Source organism: Mastigoproctus giganteus, chromosome 8, assembly GCF_048544385.1.
Source record: "Mastigoproctus giganteus isolate SK-2022 chromosome 8, ASM4854438v1, whole genome shotgun sequence".
In the NCBI taxonomy this organism is placed as follows: Eukaryota; Metazoa; Arthropoda; class Arachnida; order Uropygi; family Thelyphonidae; genus Mastigoproctus; species Mastigoproctus giganteus.
Genome location: NC_143582.1, coordinates 80,477,512 through 80,498,211, shown reverse-complemented (window position 1 = coordinate 80,498,211; position 20,700 = coordinate 80,477,512). Strand labels below are relative to the sequence as shown.

General features: G+C 39.8%; 1 protein-coding gene across 1 annotated transcript in view; it reads left to right on the top strand.

Moving 5' to 3' along the window:
• The window catches only part of LOC150081673 (uncharacterized), a 180,856-nt gene that overhangs the window by 78,954 nt on the left and 81,202 nt on the right, over window positions 1-20,700 (top strand). Inside the window, exon 5 of the mRNA XM_090380279.1 lies at window positions 15,200-15,384. Within this exon, the coding sequence (XP_090236405.1) occupies window positions 15,200-15,384 (185 nt within the window). The remainder of the gene's footprint in view (window positions 1-15,199; window positions 15,385-20,700) is intronic.

Below are 20,700 nucleotides of genomic sequence, written 5' to 3'. Positions count from 1 at the left end.
ACTGAAAGTTGGTTTTTTCTTTAGTTTGACTTACTTCAACTCCAAATTTTTTAACAAAATAGTTGACTTACTCCAACTGAAAGTTGGAGTAAATCAACTGTTGTAAGGAAAAATTTTTGAACTGCATGATGCATAGGCAAACATGTTTGTGAACAAAGGATCTTTTGTGATGGTGATATTGCAAAGGAGTGGTAAAGAAGTGAAGAAGTGGTAAGAAAATACCATGAAATGTTTGATCCCATTATGTAAGTATAATTATTCCTTCCCTCGTAAGTAAGGGGTAGAATTTTTTAACAGCATGGTCTGTGCTTATTAACAGGAGAGACTGCTTCTACAGGAATGGGATACACTTAAATAGGAAAGGTGCACGAATATTTGCTGATGCTATCGAGGCAGTGTTGGGTGGGTTGTAAAACTGTTAGCTTGGGGGAATGCACAAACCAGTAGATTAGCAGAAGCTGCTAGCAGAGGTAAAAGTGATTCTTGCACTGCTTCTATTGAAATGAGCAGCAGCCTGCAAAACAAGGTGCTGGGGATTCCAAGGACTTCTGAAAGTGGTCACGGAACAAGTAAATACATGGGCTGTATTAGGGTAATTAAGAGTAAGAACAGATGCATGTGTACTTGCATGTACACCAATGCAAGGCGTTTAGTAAATAAATTATGATGAATTTGAAGTTCTGGTCAAAACATCAAAGGCAGATATTGTTGAGATATCAGAGACATGGTGTCACACAGATATAAGGAATTTGGGGTGTACAATGTGTACAATGTGTACAGAAAGGGTAGCCAGAATTGGAAGGGAGGAGGAAGACTTATGCTCTTAGTTAGTGTTAGCATTAGTAGAGGCATATGATGCAAGAAAGCAAGCTTATTCAGCATCAGCCATAAAAAAAAAAAAAAAAAAAAAAAAAAAAAAACGCACCACTCCCATTTCACCCCTCCGTTCGTTCGAAATACCTGTCCAGTTGAGCCTTAAATTTGTTTAGGCTATCAACTTCAACAAAAAGTGACGGAAGTCGGTTCCACCAACCAACCACCCGCTGGCCAAAGGCAAATTTCTGCACATCTTTCCGACATCCGTCCTTCCTCAATTTGAATTTATGCCTTCTGAGGTGATTATTTTGAGCAAGATGAAGAATCCCATTGGCATTGAGCATGCTAAAATCATTCAAAGCCTTATACACCTCTATCAGATCACCTCGCCGGTGCCTAGTCTCCAGACTCTGTAATTTGCAAAACTTAAGCCTTTCTTCGTAAGAGCAACCCTTTGTTCCATTCACTAATCTTGTTGCCCTTCTCTGTACCCGTTCCAGCAGCCCTACATCCTTCTTGAAATGAGGCCTCCAGACCTGTATACAGTACTCAAGATGTGGCCTAACCATTGCCTTATACAAGGGAATAGTTAAGAAATGCATAAAATGTAAGGAAGTGTATCCAGTTGAAATGGGTGGACAGTGCAATGTTCAGTCAGTTTGGTGTGACATAACCACTGGGAAAGCAAAATTGAAAGTAGGAGTGTGTTATAGGCCTAATGACTCTGATGAGTATAATAAGAAACTGTACAGGGAAATAGAGTGGGCCAGTAAATCAGAGAGTCTTATAATGGGGGATTTTAATTTCCCAGATATTGACTGGAATTTGTGGATTGGTCATTCACACACTAGCAAGGCTTTTGTGGATTTATTGGATGATTGTTTTCTACACCAGCATGTTCGGGAGGCAACTAGAAGGAGTAATACTCTTGATCTGATTATCAGTAGTGATTCTTCATGCATTAAGAATCTGCAGATAAATAAAGTACTAGGTGGCAGTGATCACAGTGTGCTGAAGTGGGATTTATTCAAAGAGGTAACTACCATCAGGGGTAAAGGGAAGGATTTTTGCTTTTGTAAAGGTGACTACAGTAGTCTCAGACAGTTTTTAAATTCTATACAATGGGACCAACTGTTGATGTTACCAACTTCAAATTATAAATGGAGAGCATTCAAGGAGGTAATCTCGGAAGCTACTAGGCTTTTTGTTCCAACTTAGAAATATTGTTCAAGATTTAGGCCTAAATGGATATCATATTAACTAATGAGACTCATGGAATTGAAGAAAAATGCATGGGATGCATATAAACTAACAAGTGACACAAAAGCCTGTGGTAGATATAAGCTGGTCTGTAATCAAGTCACAAAGGAGGTTAGACGGGCAAATGCAGCTTATTAGAAATCCTTGGCAAAAGATGCAAAGAAAAACACAGATTTCTTTACTTATATAAACTCCAGAAGGAAGGGGATGAATCAGATTGGTCCACTTGATATCAATGGTTCAACTGTTGATGATCCTGCTCAGGTAGATAACAAACTGAATGAGCATTTTGCATCTACATTCACACATGAAGAGATATTCAGGGACTGGAATGCCCAAAGTTTATCAAACTCTGGCAGGGAGTTAAATGATTTTGTAATAACTGAGAGCAAAATGGAGGAGAAATTGTTGAAGTTAAACATAAGAAAAGCACCTTGAGTGGACAGGATCTATCCAATTATATTAAAGGAGGTGGAAGAGGAGGTAAGTAAACTCTTAGCCATAATTATGAGAGCTTCTTTGCACTCAAGGGAGACCTCCATGGACTGGAGATGTGCAAATGTGTCCCCAATTCACAAAGGAGGATCAAAAGGCGATACAAGTAATTACAGACCTGTTATTTTCAACTTCTGTTCCAGGGAAATTAATGGAGTCTCTGGTTAAAGAGAGGCGCCTCCGTAGCCAGGTGGGAAGGAGCAGCAGTGCGTAGCACACGCTTCTTGATTAGACCGGGGTTCGAGCCCGTCACCACCAAATACGGAGGATGCGGAAAGGTCATTCAGGGAATGACCACCGCATATCCCGGAGCAATATGGCCTTAGTTGCTAATGCTCCTAAAAACCAAACAACAACTCTGGTTAAAGAAGTAATGCAGGACCATCTAGACAAGACTGCAGTTATAGTTCAGACACAGCATAGGTTTGTTAAAGAAAAGTCTTGTCTGACCAATTTGACTGGATACTATGATGCAGTCACAAAGGAACTGGATGCAAAAAATAATTTTAATATCATATACTTGAATTTTAGGAAAGATTTTGATACTGTTGCATATGAAAGTCTACTGTACAAATTGGAGCAGTATGGCATTAAGGGCAAATTGCTACTATGAATGAAGGGAAGACAGACAATGGTAATCAATAGGCTCTACTGTTTGTGGACTAATGTTGTTAGTGTGGTTCTCACTAACAACACTAAATGTATTTATTAATGATATCAGTGAAGGTATATCAGGTTTAATGTTCAAGTTTGCAGATGATATGAAGGTTGGCAGGGTTGTTAATGACACTAATGGCAGTATGCTACTACAACAGGATCTAGAAAAATTGAGCAGATAGGCTGAGAGGTGACAACTGAATTGTAACATTGACAAATGTAAATTACTGCATATGGATAGCAGTAATCCCAGAGTGACATATCAACTGTGTGCTACTAGACTCAGGGTAGTGGAGAATGCAAAAGACCTAGGGGTAATTGTGCAGTCAGATTTGAAGTTTTCTGAGCAGTTCAGACAGTCTGCAAGAGTAGCTAATGGTGTCTTGTCAACGATATACAGGAATTTTTATAGCAGAGGTAAGGAAGTGACTATCCCCTTGTATAAAGCAATACTCTGGCTATACCTTGAATACTGTGTACAGGTCTAGAGGTCTCATTGTAGGAAGGATATAGAGCTGCTGGAATGAGTACAGAGAAGGGCAATGAGATTGGTTAATGGAACAAAGTGTTGCTCTTATGAAGAAAGGCTTAAGCTCTGCAATTTGGTGTCTGGAGACTAGGCACCTGCAAGGGGATCTGATTGAGGTGTATAAGGCCTTGAGTGGTTTGAGCAAGTTCAGTGCCAATGGTATTCTTCCTTTCTCTTGCCAGGTTAATTCAAATTGAGACAATTGGTATATAAATTCAAATTGAGGAAAGTGAGTTGCATAATTGATGTGTGGAATTTTGTCTTTAGCCATTGGGTGTTTGATTGCTGGAACAAACTTCCATCTGCATTGTGGGAAGTTCACAACTTCAATAAATTCAAGGCAGAACTAGACAAACATTAGGAATGAAAAGATGGGTGAAATGGAAAGGGGTTTTTGTTGGGTTTTTTTGGCTGATGCTGTATTAAGCTTGCTTTCTTGCATCTTATGCCTCTACTAATACTAATGCTATTTCCAATTCAGAAATAAACAACATAATAATACCAATGTAGGTTTTAAGTTCTTTATTAGCTTCCAACGAAAATAAGTTTGAAAGTTTTATGAGCTGCTTGATTCTGCCATGGAATACAGTGATAATTAAATTGAGACAAATCACGTTTGTTATTAAAAATAATAGAACTCAAATTATCTAAAAAGAAATCTGCCCATAAATTTGCAAAAAAGCAAATTTATTGTAGTCAGCTGAAGTTTATTTTTACAAAGTTTAACATTTTTTAATGAAAAATTACACATATTTTGCAATACAACTAATTACAGATAATTGTATAACACAGAAAATATTAGTACTGGCAAGTTGTGAGAGGAAGCAAATTTATACAGTATCAACCAAAAAAAAAAAAAAAACCTGCTACCTTATCTTTACATCCTGTTTAACAATTTCTTAATAGGCTTTTCATTTCCTGAAGGAACATGTTAATTATAAGATCACCTTTAATCAATATTCTGGATGATATGTGATTGGATTTCCTTTTCCACCATACATGATCTGAATTTCTGTGATTATTTTCTGTAGCCTTGTTATGCTTGGGGTCATACAGGGTTTGGTGTTGGTTTCTTACTGTTTTTGATATTTATTAACAATATTGATGATTGATGTCAAAATATGAAGTTTTACGTAAGGTGGGAAGGGTGTTTAAAGAATAGTAATAAGGATATGTTACTCCAAGAAACCTTGATAAGTTAGGTAGATGGGCTGGAAAATGGCAGTTGAGGTTTAACATTGATAAATGCTAGGTACATTTGGATAGCAATAATCCAGATATACCCAGATATGTACTGTAAAAGTTCTCTGAATAGTAAAGACAGGCTCTAGGGCAGCTCTATACACTACACAGAAATTTTGGCCAAAGGGACAAGGAAGTGATTACCCTATTGTATAAGGTTGCATCTTGAGTACTTGCATACAAGTTTGGAAATCTCATTTTAGGAAGAATTTTTGAATAGGTGTAGAAAAGAGCAACAAGATTAGGTGAGAGGCACAACAGGGTGCTCTTATTGAAAAGACTTATTCTGTGAATTGCAGTGTCTGGAAACTAGGCATCTGTGAAGAGACATGGAAGCAACTTTAGTATTTAAGTATTTAAGGCTTTAAATGAGTGAAGGACTGAAGTATTTAAGGCTTTAAATGAGTTGAGGCATCCTTATCGTTCTTGTATAACACCCACAAAGGGAGATTAAATTTAAATTAGAAAAGAATGGTTGCAGGATAGATGTACAAAATTTTGCTTTCAGCCAATGGGTAATTGGTTGCTGGAATAAACTTCCAACTGGTATTGTGGAAATGAGTAGTTTGAATAAATTTATAGGTTTGTGCAATGGGAAAGCAATGGGAAAATGGATTTTTTTATTTTTTTTTTTTTGTTTCTTTATGACTGATGATATTATAAAGTTGCTTCCATGCATAATTTTGCTAATATTAGTACTATTGTCTTTTTTTTTGAAGAAATTGAAAATTTTATCTTAAGGTCCTATTTTGATTTAATAACATCATTTCCCTATTTTTAATAACATCATAGATTTTCAAGATATCTTTGAAATTAGTCACCAGAATTATCAAAAATTTATGAATATTGAAGCAGAATAAGAATATTGAGTCAGCTTCCGCCTTTATGTAATTTAACTTTTTCTTATTTTTCTTCATTTTCCACTTCACCAACAGATTTTTCCCTTAAAATTCTAGTGCTAGTAGTAGTGGAAAATTATGCAAGAAAGCAAGCTTATATAGCATCAACCAAAAAAAAATGCACACTTTGTGCATCCCTACCCTCCAAGAATTGTCTAGTTCTTCCTTGAATTTATTCAAACCATTCACTTCCACTGGAACAACAGATGGAAGTCTGTTCCAACAATCAACCCCCAGCAGGCTAAAAGGCAAACTTCTGCACATCTGTCCTACAGCTGTCCTCCCTCAACTTGAATTTGTGCCTCCTTATGTGTATAGTCTCAGAAAGAGGAAGAATGCCATCAACATTTAGCTTACGCTGAAAGAACAGAATTCATGGGATAATTCTATCTGAGCAACACTGTCATCCCTCTCGCTAGTGGATTAACCCACCACTTGACTTGTGGTATATAGGCACACTGCATCACTGTATTCACGTAGACTAATTTGATGTCAGTATGGATAAACGTTGTAAGTTAACTGACTTTGAAAGAGGGATGATAGTGGATGCCCGATGCTTGGGTCACTATCGCGGAAGTTGTACAGAAATTGCACTATCCCCATTCGACAAGAGTATATCGGGAATATGCCATTTCCAGAATAACATTGCATTGTGGACAGTGCTGTGGGTAGAGAAAGGTGGTGGATGAACATGGCTGTCAGCATCTCTCTCACATTGTTCGAGCCAACTGGAGAGCGACAGTGACACAAATCACCACCGACTTCAATGAGGGAGGTACCAGAAATGTCTCCACCAAGACCATCAGACGATCATCAGCTGCAATCAGTTATGGGAGCTGCTGATCTACCAGAGTTCCATTGCTAACACTACAACACAGTACTCTGGGTCCAACTGGGCAAAAGAACATTGGCGCACTCACTGGACCTTGAATTATTGGGGACAGGTCTCCTGCTCCAATGAGTCCTGTTTTTCCAGTTATTTTGAGCGGACGGGAGGGTGTGTATCTGGCGGAAAATGCACAAAGCTATGCATCCATGTCAACAAGGAACTGTTCAGGCAGGTGGATGGTCGGTAATGGTCTGAGGTGAATTCAACTGTCACACATTGGGACCTATGGTATGTCTGGCTGCACCTCTGAACAGCGCAGATTATGGTCAATCCTTGCAGACCATCTGCATCCTTTCATGGTCATTGTGCACCCACAGGACTCTTCCAGCAGGACAATGTGCCTCCCCACGAGCCATGGTGACTATAAAATGGTTTGAAGAGTATTCCACAGATTTTATCACCATGGAATGGCCTCTTTGCTGGACACGAACCCTGTGGAGCATCTTTGGGATGCTGTGGAAAGGTCCATTTGAGCTTTGAACCCTCCACCTAGGCGATGAAATTATGAACAGCAGTGCAGCAAGCATGGATGGAAATACCTGTGGAAAGCTTTTGTGAACTAGTGGACTCAATGCCTTGCCATGTGACTGCCCTTATCTAGGCAAAAGGTGGGCCTACCCATTACTAGGTAGGTAACCCATGATTTCTGTCCACTCAGCATACTCAATCCATTGTTCCTTTCACCAATCTAGTTGCCCTTCTCTGCCTATGTCAACAGATCTACATCCTTCCTAAAGTGAGAACTCTAGACTCGAGATGCGGCCCAACCATGGCTTTGTACAAGGGGATAATGACCTCCTTATCCCTGACAACAGTTTCTGTATATCATTGACAAAACCTCAGTTCTCCTGGTAGCATGCCTGCACTGCTTAGAGAATTTCATATCTGACTTCACAATTATCCCCAGGTCTTTTTCATTTTCCACTACCCTGAGTATAGTATCACACAGTTGATAAGTAACTCTGAGATTACTGCTACCCACATGCAGTACAGTGCATTTGTCAATTTGCTATTTCTTCTTGTGTTACCATTCGATATCCAGCCTTTTCTTTTCTTCTTCTAGCTATGTTCTTACATCTTCCAAATTAATATCCTTTTTGCCAGTACCAAAATATATTTTGCAGCATATTTTTCTACTGTTCATCTTTGATTCCATTAAAATCATTAAGTTGTTTTTATGACACACTTACTATTGTATTCTTTTTACCTCATTCTAATCTACAATTGCAAATAACATATTTGAGGTTATAATTTTTATTATTGGCCCTCATGTCCTGTTCACTCCCAGAATCATCAAAATTATAAACTTCAGTAGTTTCTTTTAATACAAACATTTTTTCTGAATATGCTTTCGTGATCAGTAAGTTGTATGAGGACTATGGTATTGGGTATTAAAGAAAAGCACTTAATATTGTCATCCATCACTTGATAAAATTTTATCAAAAGGATGTGCAGGTGCATTATCTAATAATAAATATCTTAATGTTTTTATTTACATTTTATTTTTCCATTTGAATGATTTTACTTCTTTTACAAAATGATTGAAACCATTCTAAAAGAAGTTTGAAAAAACGTGTCATTAAATTCTCATTTACAAAAAAATCTTTATTCTACATTAATAAAATATATACATTAAAAAGAATGAATTCCAAACTATATGGGACCCAAATTAGTGAGGTTTTGCTATACTTAATATGATGTAGGCTTGTGTCATTAGTTAAAACATAGACTTTATTCATGTTGTTCAGTATCTATCATACTATTGCTCTGTCTGCTCCATCATATCCATGTAAGTAGCAATGGATTTAGCTATAGCTGACTCAGATGACTATCTACTGTCTCGCATCTCTAGGGATTTCATGTATACTTTTAGCAAATGTTTCACAGATATTTTTGGACTTTCAAACCTGTATATATAAAATCATTCAGGTTTTCGTCTTATTGTTGTCCCCTCGACGTGGGCACCTGTACATGGTGAGGGGACCTCCCAGTGACGCTGCTGGACTTCCAGACTAGCATCACTGGGATCCAACGCCCACAGCCCAGGTTCCAGGCTTACATCAATGGAATCCGGCGTGTTTTCCGTGCGCTGCGACCCGTGGAAATTCGGAAAGGGGGATCCTGGTGATTGAGGGGCCCAGCTTCAATACACCACTTTGGCCCCTGCTTCGACAAGACGGGTGGTCCTGGAAGGCTCGGCTAGGATCAATCGGCTAGTAGGCTCGCCTGCGAGGGTCAACCGTGTCAATGCCACGCCCCTACCCTCATAGTCCGAGGGACAGGATTCAGGCTGGTGGCGGTGCGGGTAGTCTGGGTAGCCCTGGCGTTTCACTCCCGAGCGCATTTATTGCATGCCGGGTAGTGGACGTCCCTTTGGGCTCCGTGGTGGCTGGGGAACCCGGGCACTGAACAATTTAAAAACTATATGAATCCTGATAAACATATTTCTTCAGGGGCCCCAACCCGGTCCCTATCTGCAAACAGAGACAAAGACACAGATAGTATTATTAGTACAAAGAGGCAGCGAACTGAAGTACCATCGGGGCCTGTTCCAAGGTTCCTAATTATACACTCCACCGGGGAAAAACTGATTGGTAAAATGTCGCCCTTTTTTATTCAAAAAGGGTTAGATGGGTTAGCAGGTTCACCCAAATCAGTTAAGAGGCTTCGTTCTGGGGATCTCTTGATTGAATCTAAAAATGACAGGCAATCAGAACATCTCCTCCGAGTAACATCAATCGGAGGAATACCCATAACAGTGACACCACACAGAACACTCAATTCATCGAGAGGTGTCATTTCGGAGTGGGACCTTCTCGACGTAACCGAGGAGGAAATCTGCTCCGAATTAAAACCACAGGGAGTTATTGCCGTCAAGAGAATTACTGCGCGAAGGGATGGAAAAATTGTTAAAACCAGGAGCGTTATCCTGACTTTTAACTCTCCTAAACCTCCTGACGAGATTAAAGCTGGATACATCAATTGTTCAGTGCGTCCACACGTTCCGAACCCTTTACGGTGTTTTAAATGCCAGAAGTATGGACATTCTCAAATGGCCTGCCATGGAGTCCTTGCATGCGCTCAATGCGGTGCGAAGGACCACGAAACAACAGCATTTTCAGCCGCAAAACCCACCTGTGTTAACTGTGAAGGCGAACACCTGGCCTACTCACGAGCATGCCAGAGGTGGAAAGAAGAAAAAGAAATTCAATGGCTGAAGGCAGAGCTAAATATATCATGCCAGGAGGCAAGGAAATCGGTGAAACCCCTGAATATCAACAAACCTACCTACGCCCAGAAGGTAGCAGGGAGATGTTCCGTCGGAACTCAGACGGACATGACCATTCCTCCAAAGGAGTCTTTCACTCCCATCGCGCGTTATCTCTTAAGTTCTCAAAAACCTGCACAGAAAAACCAATCAGCTGCCACTCCTATATCAGTACCTCCTAATGCTCCACAAGTAACAAAGGTAATTATGAAAGAAAAGAATAAGAGGGAAGGCTCCCCTACTACCCAAGAAAACATGGATGTCGAGCACAAGGAGGTACCCGAAGATTCAGTCTTGGAACTCTTTGCGGAGGAAGAAATGGACACGGGACAGCGTCCATTCTTCCCCAAAAAAGATAAACCCAAGACTGATAAAAGTAAGCTCTCAGCACCTCGGAAGCCGCCTGATGGACCCACCAAGCCAAAATAATGGCTAAATTCCTACAATGGAATTGTCGTGGATTCCGGCGAAATATTGATGACATCAAGGCCCTCCTGCAAAAGCACGAGCCAGTTTGCTTTTGCTTGCAGGAGACATATCTAAAGGCAAATGATGATCCCACCATGCACAACATCACAATTTTTTGAAAGGACAGAATTGCTGATGGCTCTGCTTATGGGGGAGTGGCTATCCTTGTGGGTAACCAGACCCCAGTGCAGCCCTTGCTAATTACAACTAGCATAGAAGCTGTTGCAATTCGTCTTATGGTGGGATTTTTATTAACGGTCTGCTCTATCTATTTGCCACCTGGGACTGACGTCTCCCAGGAAGACCTTGATGATCTTCTAACGCAGTTGCCTCCCCCTTTCTTACTTCTCAGGGATTTTAAAGGACATAACACCCTGTGGGGTAGTGCTAACATCAACGGAAGGGGACGAGTCATAGAGCGTATGCTCAATGACAATGACCTTTCCCTTCTAAATACTGGAACAAACACCTTCTTCCACATGCCTACCCATACTTTTTCTGCCATTGATCTCTCTATCTGCTCCCCTTCTCTACTCCCTTCACTCACTTGGGAAGTGGAGGAGAATCCATACAGAAGTGATCACTTCCCTGTGATAACCTTGTTACACAGTGGGAGCCCATGTCTTCCTTTTAGGTTACCACGGTGGAAGTTTGATCACGGTGACTGGAATGCCTTCCAACATCAGGCAAATTTCGACCTCAGTACAGTCAGTCGGGAGCCGATCAATCACGCAGTAAAGTACATCACAGAAATCATCGTCCAAGCAGCTGCTAATGCTGTCCCAAAAACATCTGCCCGGTTTCCACCATTTCCCAAACCTTGGTGGAATTCACAATGCACAACAGCAAAAAAGGCTCAAAACAAAGCTTGGGGGATAGTTCGCCGATATCCTACCACGAACAACCTTATAGCCTTCAAACGTGCATGAGCCAAAGCACGCTACATCCGTTGTCAGAGTCAAAAGGAATCGTGGATCCATTTTACATCATCTATTAACCAATCTACCAACTCTAAGGTAGTCTGGGATAAAATCCGGAAAATGAAGGGGAAATATACATCCCACCCTTCTTCAATCCTAGATTATAATGGATGCACTATTGCAGATCCAACTGCAATAGCCAATGCTCTTGGGGAAACATTCTCTAACATCTCCGCAACATCCTCGTACTCCCCAGAGTTCCTGGTCCTGAAACATAAACTGGAAAAACAAGCACTTAATTTTAAGTCCAAGGGCTTCTATCCCTACAACGGGGCGTTCACTATAGAGGAACTGAAAAGAGCCCTCACTCTTTCCAAAGCAAGTGCTGTTGGACCAGATGGCATCCATTATGAAATGATTAAACATCTTTCACCAAAATCTATGGATTGTTTGCTCCTTCTGTATAACAGAATCTTTATTGAAGGGCAGTTTCCGGACTCCTGGCAAAAGGCAATCGTTCTTGCCTTTCCTAAGCCAGGAAAGGATCCAAAAGTCACCACCAACTATCGTCCTATTGCTCTGACTAGCTGTCTGTGCAAAATCCTGGAGAGAATGGTTAATTCTCGTTTAATATGGTATTTAGAATCAAATGACCTTCTCTCCAGCATCCAGTGTGGCTTCCGAAGGAACCGGTCCACTTTGGACCATCTTATTAGATTGGAAGTATCCATCTGGGATGCTTTCCTAAAACGCGAACACTTGGTGTCGGTGTTCTTTAACATGGAGAAAGCGTATGACACAACTTGGAAATTTGGCATCTTAAAAGATCTGCATAGCCTTGGTCTTAGGGGGCAACTCCCAATTTTTATTAAAACTTTCTAGCCAATCGATCTTTCCAAGTTCGCATGGGATCCTCACTCTCTCCTTCCTTCAGTCAAGAGGAGGGAGTACCACAAGGATCAGTATTAAGTGTCACGCTTTTCGCCATCAAAATAAATTAAATCACAGAACAACTTCCTCCAACTGTAAACAGTGCCCTCTATGTTGATGTCTTTAGCATTTTTTGTCAGTCGTGCAACATGAGGGTTATTGAAAGACAACTGCAGAAAGTCATTGATAATCTGAATTTCTGGGCACTTGCTAATGGCTTCAGGTTCTCACCGGAGAAGACCGTTTGCGTACACTTTTGTCGTAAGCGTAATCTTCATCCTGAACCCGAATTAAGGCTCGGACAATATGCTATTCCAGTAGCAGCGAACATAAAATTCTTGGGACTCATATTCGATAAAAAACTGACCTTTTTGGATCATATCCGTCAACTCCGCACAAAGTGCACACGTGGGCTTAATATTCTCCACTCGCTCTCCTCTACATCTTGGGGAGCAGACCGATGTATCCTTCTTCGGCTTTACCGTGCACTTGTGCGATCCAAACTAGACTATGGGTCCCAGGTATATTCCTCAGCCAGAGACAATGTCCTGCGATGGCTGGACCCCGTCCATCATCAGGCCCTACGTATTGCTACTGGAGCATATCGCACATCTCCTGTCCAGAGCTTATACGTCGAAGCAAACGAACCACCGTTATCGCTTTGACGTAAGCAGTTGTCTTTAAAATACGCTTTAAAACTGAAATCCCTGCCAGACCATCCTACGTGGCCATTCGTTTTTGAGCCACGATGGGAAAATTTATACAATACCCATAAGACTGCCAATCGTCCTTTTGGTATTCGTCTCCAAGAGCTACTCAAAGAACTCAATATCAAGATAGACAAGGTTGCCCAAACACCAAAGCAACCCTTTCCACCCTGGCATGCTCATGTCCCGGCATGTGACTTGTCTCTTAGAAATTGGGGAAAGTCGGACACTCCATCATCTGTCTACCTGCAGCTTCATTCAGCACACTGAACTGAATATTCTGACTTCGCGCCAGTCTACACAGACGGTTCGAAGTCGGAATCATATGTGGGATCTGCTGCTGTCTTTACAGACACTACTACATCGGAGCAGATTCCCTCTGAATGCAGCATATTTACTGCAGAGCTGCACGCTATAGAGTTAGCCTTGGATCACATTAGTGAATGCCAATACCAACGGTTCATTTTATATTCCGACTCGCTCAGCATGTTATAGGCTTTAATATCTGTGAGATATAATCCTCATCCAGTTCTGTCTAGTATCCAGCAGAAGATTCACTTCCTCCGTGGGCGTGAATATGATATCCGCTTCTGCTGGATTCCCAGCCACATTAGGATTAGGGGAAATGATTTGGCTGACACCGCAGCCAAATCAGCAATTCCCAATAATAATTGCTGCCTGTCAGTCCCCTATACAGACTACAGGCAAACAATACAGCAGAAGATACATTCCCAATGGCAGGATTTGTGGAATGGACAGACTGGGAATAAACTATATTGTATAAAGCCTGTAATTGAACCGTGGCAGTCTAGTCTGCGCAGGAATCGTAAGGAGGAAGTTGTTCTAGCCCGGACCCGCATAGGACATAGTCATTTGACTCATTCTTTTTTGCTGAGGGCTGATGACCCTCCTATGTGCGAGTCCTGTGGCACAATTTTATCAATTAGACACATTTTAATTGAATGTCCAGATTTTATCAATATCCGTTTTACCGCTTTTAACCATCTGACTGAGCCATATACACTCAGTCAGATTTTATCTGACAATGACAATGTGTCTGCTGTTTTTAGCCTTTTAAAATCAATAAATATTTTTACTCGTATATAAAATGTTTACATTTTTCTTTTATATATTTGTTATACCTTTTGACATAGTGACCTAACTAATTAGGTCACTGAAAGTTTAAAATTTTTTATAAATGACCTGGTCTTGGCGCATTATAGCCTTAGTAGCTAATGCGCCAATAAAACCAAAACCAAACCAAACCAAATCTTATTGTTGTTATCAATGTGTGACATATTTTAATAGTTATAGTTATGCTTCCCAAGAGGATGTTTATGTTCACCACTTCTTTCTAATACAGTGAAGCCTAATGTCATTGTTGGACTCTTTCAAAAACACTACTACCCTGTGTGTAAGACATTTCATTCCTATTCCTGAGGAAAGTGTAAGTTAATCTATACAGCTCAGTTTGAACCTCAATACCATATTTAACCCCAGGAGCTCACATCTGATGAGTATGGGCTTGGCACTCCCGGGGTTCTGAGCTGGATATCATTATTCTTCTTTTTCTTGGTGATTCCCTTCTATTTCTCTCTCTCTCTCTCTCTCTCTCTCTCTCTCTCTCTCTCTCTCTCTCTCTCTCTCTCTCTCTCTCTCTCTCTCTCTCTCTCTGACAGGCTAACTCAAAAGGTGCCTCTGTAGCCAGGTGGGTAGGAGCAGTAGTGCGTAGCACACGCTCCTTGATTAGACTGAGGTTTGAGCCCATGACCACCAAATACGGAGGATGTGGAAAGTCAGGAAATGTCCACTGCATATCCCTGGAGCAATATGGCCTTAGTTCCTAATGCTCCTATAAACCAAATAACAACAACAATAACAAGCTAACTCAAATTTTTTTTTGGCTGGTGCAGCAAAAGCCATATTGTGCAGGCTTCCTTGCACCATATGGCTAATAATAATAATAATATGCCTATTATATTTCTTGTATATTTTTTACTAAATTGTGTATGTTCTTTGTTAGGTCAGTGTCAGTAATGAATGCTGTATGTTTATTTGTACATGCATGTTGCATTTTATTACATTGTAGTATATCTTATGCTTTTTGTTTACCCCTCAGATGAAATTCCAACATTACTGCATTTTTCTGCACATTATGGATTTAAGGAACTGACCAGCCAGTTGTTGCAGTGTCCAGGAGCACTAACAGCATGTAAAATTAAAAATGTAAATTGTTATGTTCCTTCTCAGATGGCTCACAATTCAAACCACAATGAAATAGCTGAAATGCTGGAAACTTTTCAAGTGAGTTATGTTTTTTATTTCTACATGCAATAATTCTGTAAGGTTTTTATTAGAATTAGTTATTAAAATATGCTGCCAAAATAAGAAGTTCTCCATCCTATCTTTGTGGGTATACTTCAGTCATCCTATTTGGCCAATGTTCTATGAATCCAAGCCTAATGAACCCAGGCCTGCTGGGATATGCCTTCAAGAAATAATACAGAAAAATGAGGAAAATGCAAATATGCCTTTACCTCCATGGGATAGACATGATATAGACATTGATCTATACTTCACTCAGTAGTCAAAAAACACCATTCCATCACTTGATATCCGACAGCTATGTGCCAACCATACTTTAGAACACACTGAGAAACTCATAATCTATACTGATAGCTCTAGGTCCCACTCTTATATAGATGCGGCAGCTGTATTCCCTTTGCATGTAGTCTCCAAAACCCTTCCAGTTGAATACAGAATACTTTCTGCAGAATTATATGCCATCCAGCTTGCATTAAGTGAAATGTATCAGCAGTCTTCACTTTCTGTCCAAATATATTCTGATTCGCTCAGTGCTATCTCGGCTATATAGGATAAACATCATTCTCATCATCCCATCCTACATTAAATTGGCTTTATAATCAACCTCCGTCAAAAAAACACTCTGAAATAACTCTTTGCTGGATCCTAGGACACTCTGGAATAGAAGGCAATGACAAAGCAGATAATGCAGCAAAAATCAGCAACAGAACTACCAAACAAAACGATGATAGTTCCATACACTGATTTTAGGCCAATTATTATTAGAGCAAGTGAAAATGAGTGGGCCCAGATATGGAGAAATCAAACCAACAATAAACTACTATAAATAAAACTGAATCCACAAATATGGGAATCAAACATCAGAAAAAATCACAGAAAAGAAGTAATGCTTGCCAGACTACAAATTGGCCACACTCACCTTACACATTATCATCAATTAGCTAATAAAAATCCGTCTCTCTGTTCAATGACAGTTCAGGTTCAGTAAGACACATTCTTTTGGTATGCCCTTGATTCAGAAATTCCAGTTTCCTTTGCTTCCAAAATTTATGCAATAATCAGATTCTATTTGCCCTTCAATAGATATTAGTTAACTGTGCAAATCTAGATGAACTGTTTAATTTCATTTGGCAAATCAGATTTGATAAACGAATCTGAAAAATCTGATTTACATTAAAAAACCTGGAAGGACACATCTTGGCCTTTGATGCTGTTGTCTTAAAACCCTTAATCATCAACAAACAGTTATTTAAAAAAGCTTTATTTTTTAAACAGCTTGTGCAATACTGAATTGGGCCTTTGCACCAGAAAAAACTAAATAAATTTAGTTTTGGAATATTTTGTCTAATACTTTAATGATGGGTCTAATAAATTTTGTTTGTACTGTGTTGAAATGTGATTGGGTCGGATAGTGCAAGTCATATCTTTCAATTATAAATAATTTTAGTAATATGTTATGATCTCTGCTATGTTTTAGAAATTTAAGTCTTGATCTATGATTAACTTCATTGACGCTGATATTTTTCTCATTAAACAGGTCAAGTCATTTCCATATATAATTTGATTTTAGAAGGACAGAATAATATCACTCATTACATGGATGGTTATAATGAATTAATTAAATATGAATAATACTAATTAAATTATGTTAATTGTTGTGTCAGAGTTAAACTTACTTAACTCAATACTTTTTGCATAGAAAAATTCATTTTGTAACAACAGTTCACTTACTTTAATTAGGATTATTCACTTAATTCAATTCAAATGTATAAATTCAGGATTAATATATTTGTTGTATTTTTTAATTGCATGCTCTCTGTAAACTTGTGATTTTTTTAAATGGAGACCTTATGGTTTTCTTGCAAAAATCACCTTTATACATAAAGACCATAATGGTTTCCAACCCTCTATCACACTCAACAAGCCAAAGGATAGTTGGAAACATGGCCTTCCTGAATTATTACTTATTGTTATTGCTATTTTTATAATTTATTTGTTAATTCTCTGAATTTTAAATTTGTACATGTGTTATCTTTTTTCCTGTGAGCAGTTACATAGTTATAAAATCAATCTATTTGAAACACATTGCAGTTTTTTTCATTCCCCTGATATGCACTTGCATGGCAACATGCCCTTGAATGCTTGCATGAGAAGTTATGGGCACAACAGCCCAATCATAGAAGAGTTTTGAACAGGCCAGTCACTGTTTTGAAATTCACCTGTTAACTGACCTTCCTAAATAAACTACGGGATGCACAGTCTCATCATATTGGATTGAGGATCATAAACCCCTTCACAGCCACAGATTTTCCATAATTAGTATTAGTAGTGCCAAATGATGCAAAGAAACAAGTTTATACAGCATCAGCAGGAAATGGGGGGAGACTACCCTCATTATTTGTCTATTTCTTGAAATAATTTGTCTAATCCTTCCTTAAATTTATTCAATCTACCAACTTCCACAACACCAGATGGAAGTTTATTCCAACAATCATTTATTCTTTGGCTGAAGGCAAATTTTTGCATATCTATCTCAGCCATCCTCTTTCAGTATAAATTTATGTTCCCTTATGTGCATTCTCCAAGAAAGAGTAAGAATGCCATTAGCATTTAGTTTACTCAATCCATTTAAAGCCTGAAACACTTCAATCAGGGGCGCCTCCATAGCCAGGTGGGAAGGAGCAGCAGTGCATAGCACATGCTTCTTGATTAGACCGGGGTTCGAGCCCGTCACCACCAAATACGGAGGATGCGGAAAGGTCAGGATATGACCACCGCATATCCCGGAGCAATATGGCCTTAGTTGCTAATGCTCCTAAAAACCAAATAAACAACAAAACAACAACAAACTTCAATCAGGCCTCTTCTAAAGTGCCTAGTTTTGAGATACTGTAATTTATAGGAGTCATTCTTGGTATAGGAGTCATTCTAGGAGTACCCTTTTGTGTCCCCTGACTAATCTTGTTGCTCTTCACTGTACCTATTCCAACAGATCCACATATTTCCTAAAATGAGGCTTGTATGCTGTACTCAAGATGTGGCCTAACCATTGCCTTATACAACAGAATAATCACCTCTTTGTCCCTGCTGGAAAAATTCCTGTATACCATTTACAGAACTCCCATTAGCTGTCCAAGAAGTCTTCTCTGCTCAGGGAACTTTATATCAGATTATTCAGAACAGCCAACAAAGGCTCCTCAGTCTGCCATACACTAGGTATACCACTCAGAAAGAAGACCTTTATATGTGCAGCAACTTCTGCACAGCCTGAATGAAATGGACTTCCACATCTTTCACTGCATACAAGTAGAAAAAAGCTACAGGGCCTTTCTTGCATACTAATACACTTATGCAGGATTTAGAATCTATTTATTATTTCTACTTCTGACTCCTCTCTCTCTCTTTCAGGGTAACTCCGGAATTTTTTTTTTTTTTTTTTGGCTGGTGCAGCATAAGCCTTAGGGTTCCAGCATTAAAAGGGTGCATTAAGAAGGCATCCTCCAGCAGAGAGAGGAAGGGAAGGAGGGACTGAAGAGTGTGATCTCCCTGGACTGGGAAGCCCACCCAGATACAGGGAAAGTAGAAAGGTTGTAGGGCTAGAGTGCCCTGAAAAGAAATGTGCCAATTTGGCATCCTACACCTGAAGATAGGTGTCAGCAGTACCCCCTACCCACTTTACAAGGATCCAGTAACCAGCAATGTCTTCATGTGGTGTTAAGTCAGCAGAATGACTTGTCTTTCCACTCTTGGTTTTGTAAGGTTGAGAGAGTTTTGTATAGTTAAAATCTTCTGAGGTTTGTTTTTCTGTATGAAAATGCAGCCTGGGCAAATGCAGAAAGTTCCTTGTAATGGCCTTCTTTTGTGACAAAAAAAAATTCCTTACCACAAGGAAGAGAACCCAGTGCTTGAAGCCTCTTGATCTAAAAGGATGGTAATGATGTCAAATGTGAAGGACATGTTCCCAGTCCTTAGGCATACCACAATTGCAGAGTGGATTTTCTGTAAGCCCAAGTTCCCAAAGTTTGGAGTTGAGTGATCCATGGCCAGTGATTATATATGTGGCATAGAGCCCTGGGAAGAATCATGGGGGTGCTTTAGGATAGATGAGTGTTACATTTGGAATAAAGCATTTTGTTACACTGTCCTTAGTTGATTCTTTCAGGCTGATGAGCATGGGGTCATGATCCTATAATAAAAATATCAATCTACTTTACAGAATATTTCCAGCTACAACGAAGACAGCACCATATACCAGAAGCTGCTCGGCGAGATGCCATAATTTGGCAGAGAATGCCTGGTACAATAAATAAAAAAAAAAATACCAGAAGCTACTGGGAAACCCATTAAAAGCCCTTAAAATATGTACAAGGAGGAAACCTTCTAAACTCTGGTAAGTTAGAGTAGTAAGTAAGTGGGTAAGTTAAGTAAGAGGAACCTTCTAAACTTTGCAGTGCTATCTCAGGGTAGTGGAGAAAGAAAAAGACTTGGGGATTATTGTGCAGTCAGGTATAAAGTTTTCTGCACAGTGTAGGCAGGCTGCAAGAGTTTGTTTGTTGTTTGGTTTTTAGGAGCATTAGCAACTAAGGCCATATTGCTCCGGGATATGCGATGGTCATTCCCTGACCTTTCCGTATTGGTGGTGATGGGCTCGAACCCCGGTCTAATCAAGAAGCGTGTGCTACACACTGCTGCTCCTTCCCACCTGGCTATGGAGGCGCCGACTGCAAGAGTAGCTCAGGGTGTCTTATCAATGATATACAGGAATTTTGCTAGCAGGGATAAGGAGGTGATTATCCCCTTGTATAAGGCAATGGTCAGGCCACACTTTGAGTACTGTATACAGATCTGGAGGCCTCATTTTAGGAAGGATATAGAGCTGCTGGAATGAGTACAGAGAAGAGCAACGAGATTGGTGAATAGAACAAAGGGTTGCTCTTACCAAGAAAAGCTTTAGTTCTGCAAATTGCAGCATCTGGAGACTAGCTGATCTGATTGAGGTGTATAAAGCCTTGAATGGTTTGAGAAAGCTCAGTGCTAATGGGATTCTTCTTCTTCTTGCTGAGGAAGAATCCCATCGGCACATAAATTCAAACTGAGGAAAGACAATTGTAGAATAGGTGTATAGAAATTTGCCTTTAGCCAGCATATGGTTGATTGTTGGAACAAACTTCCATCTATTGTGGTGGTTGACAGCTTGAATAAGTTCAAGGCAGAACTAGACATGCAGTTGAATAGTGAATAGATGGATGAAATGGGAAGGGTTTTTTTTGGTTGATGCTGTATAAGCTTGCTTTC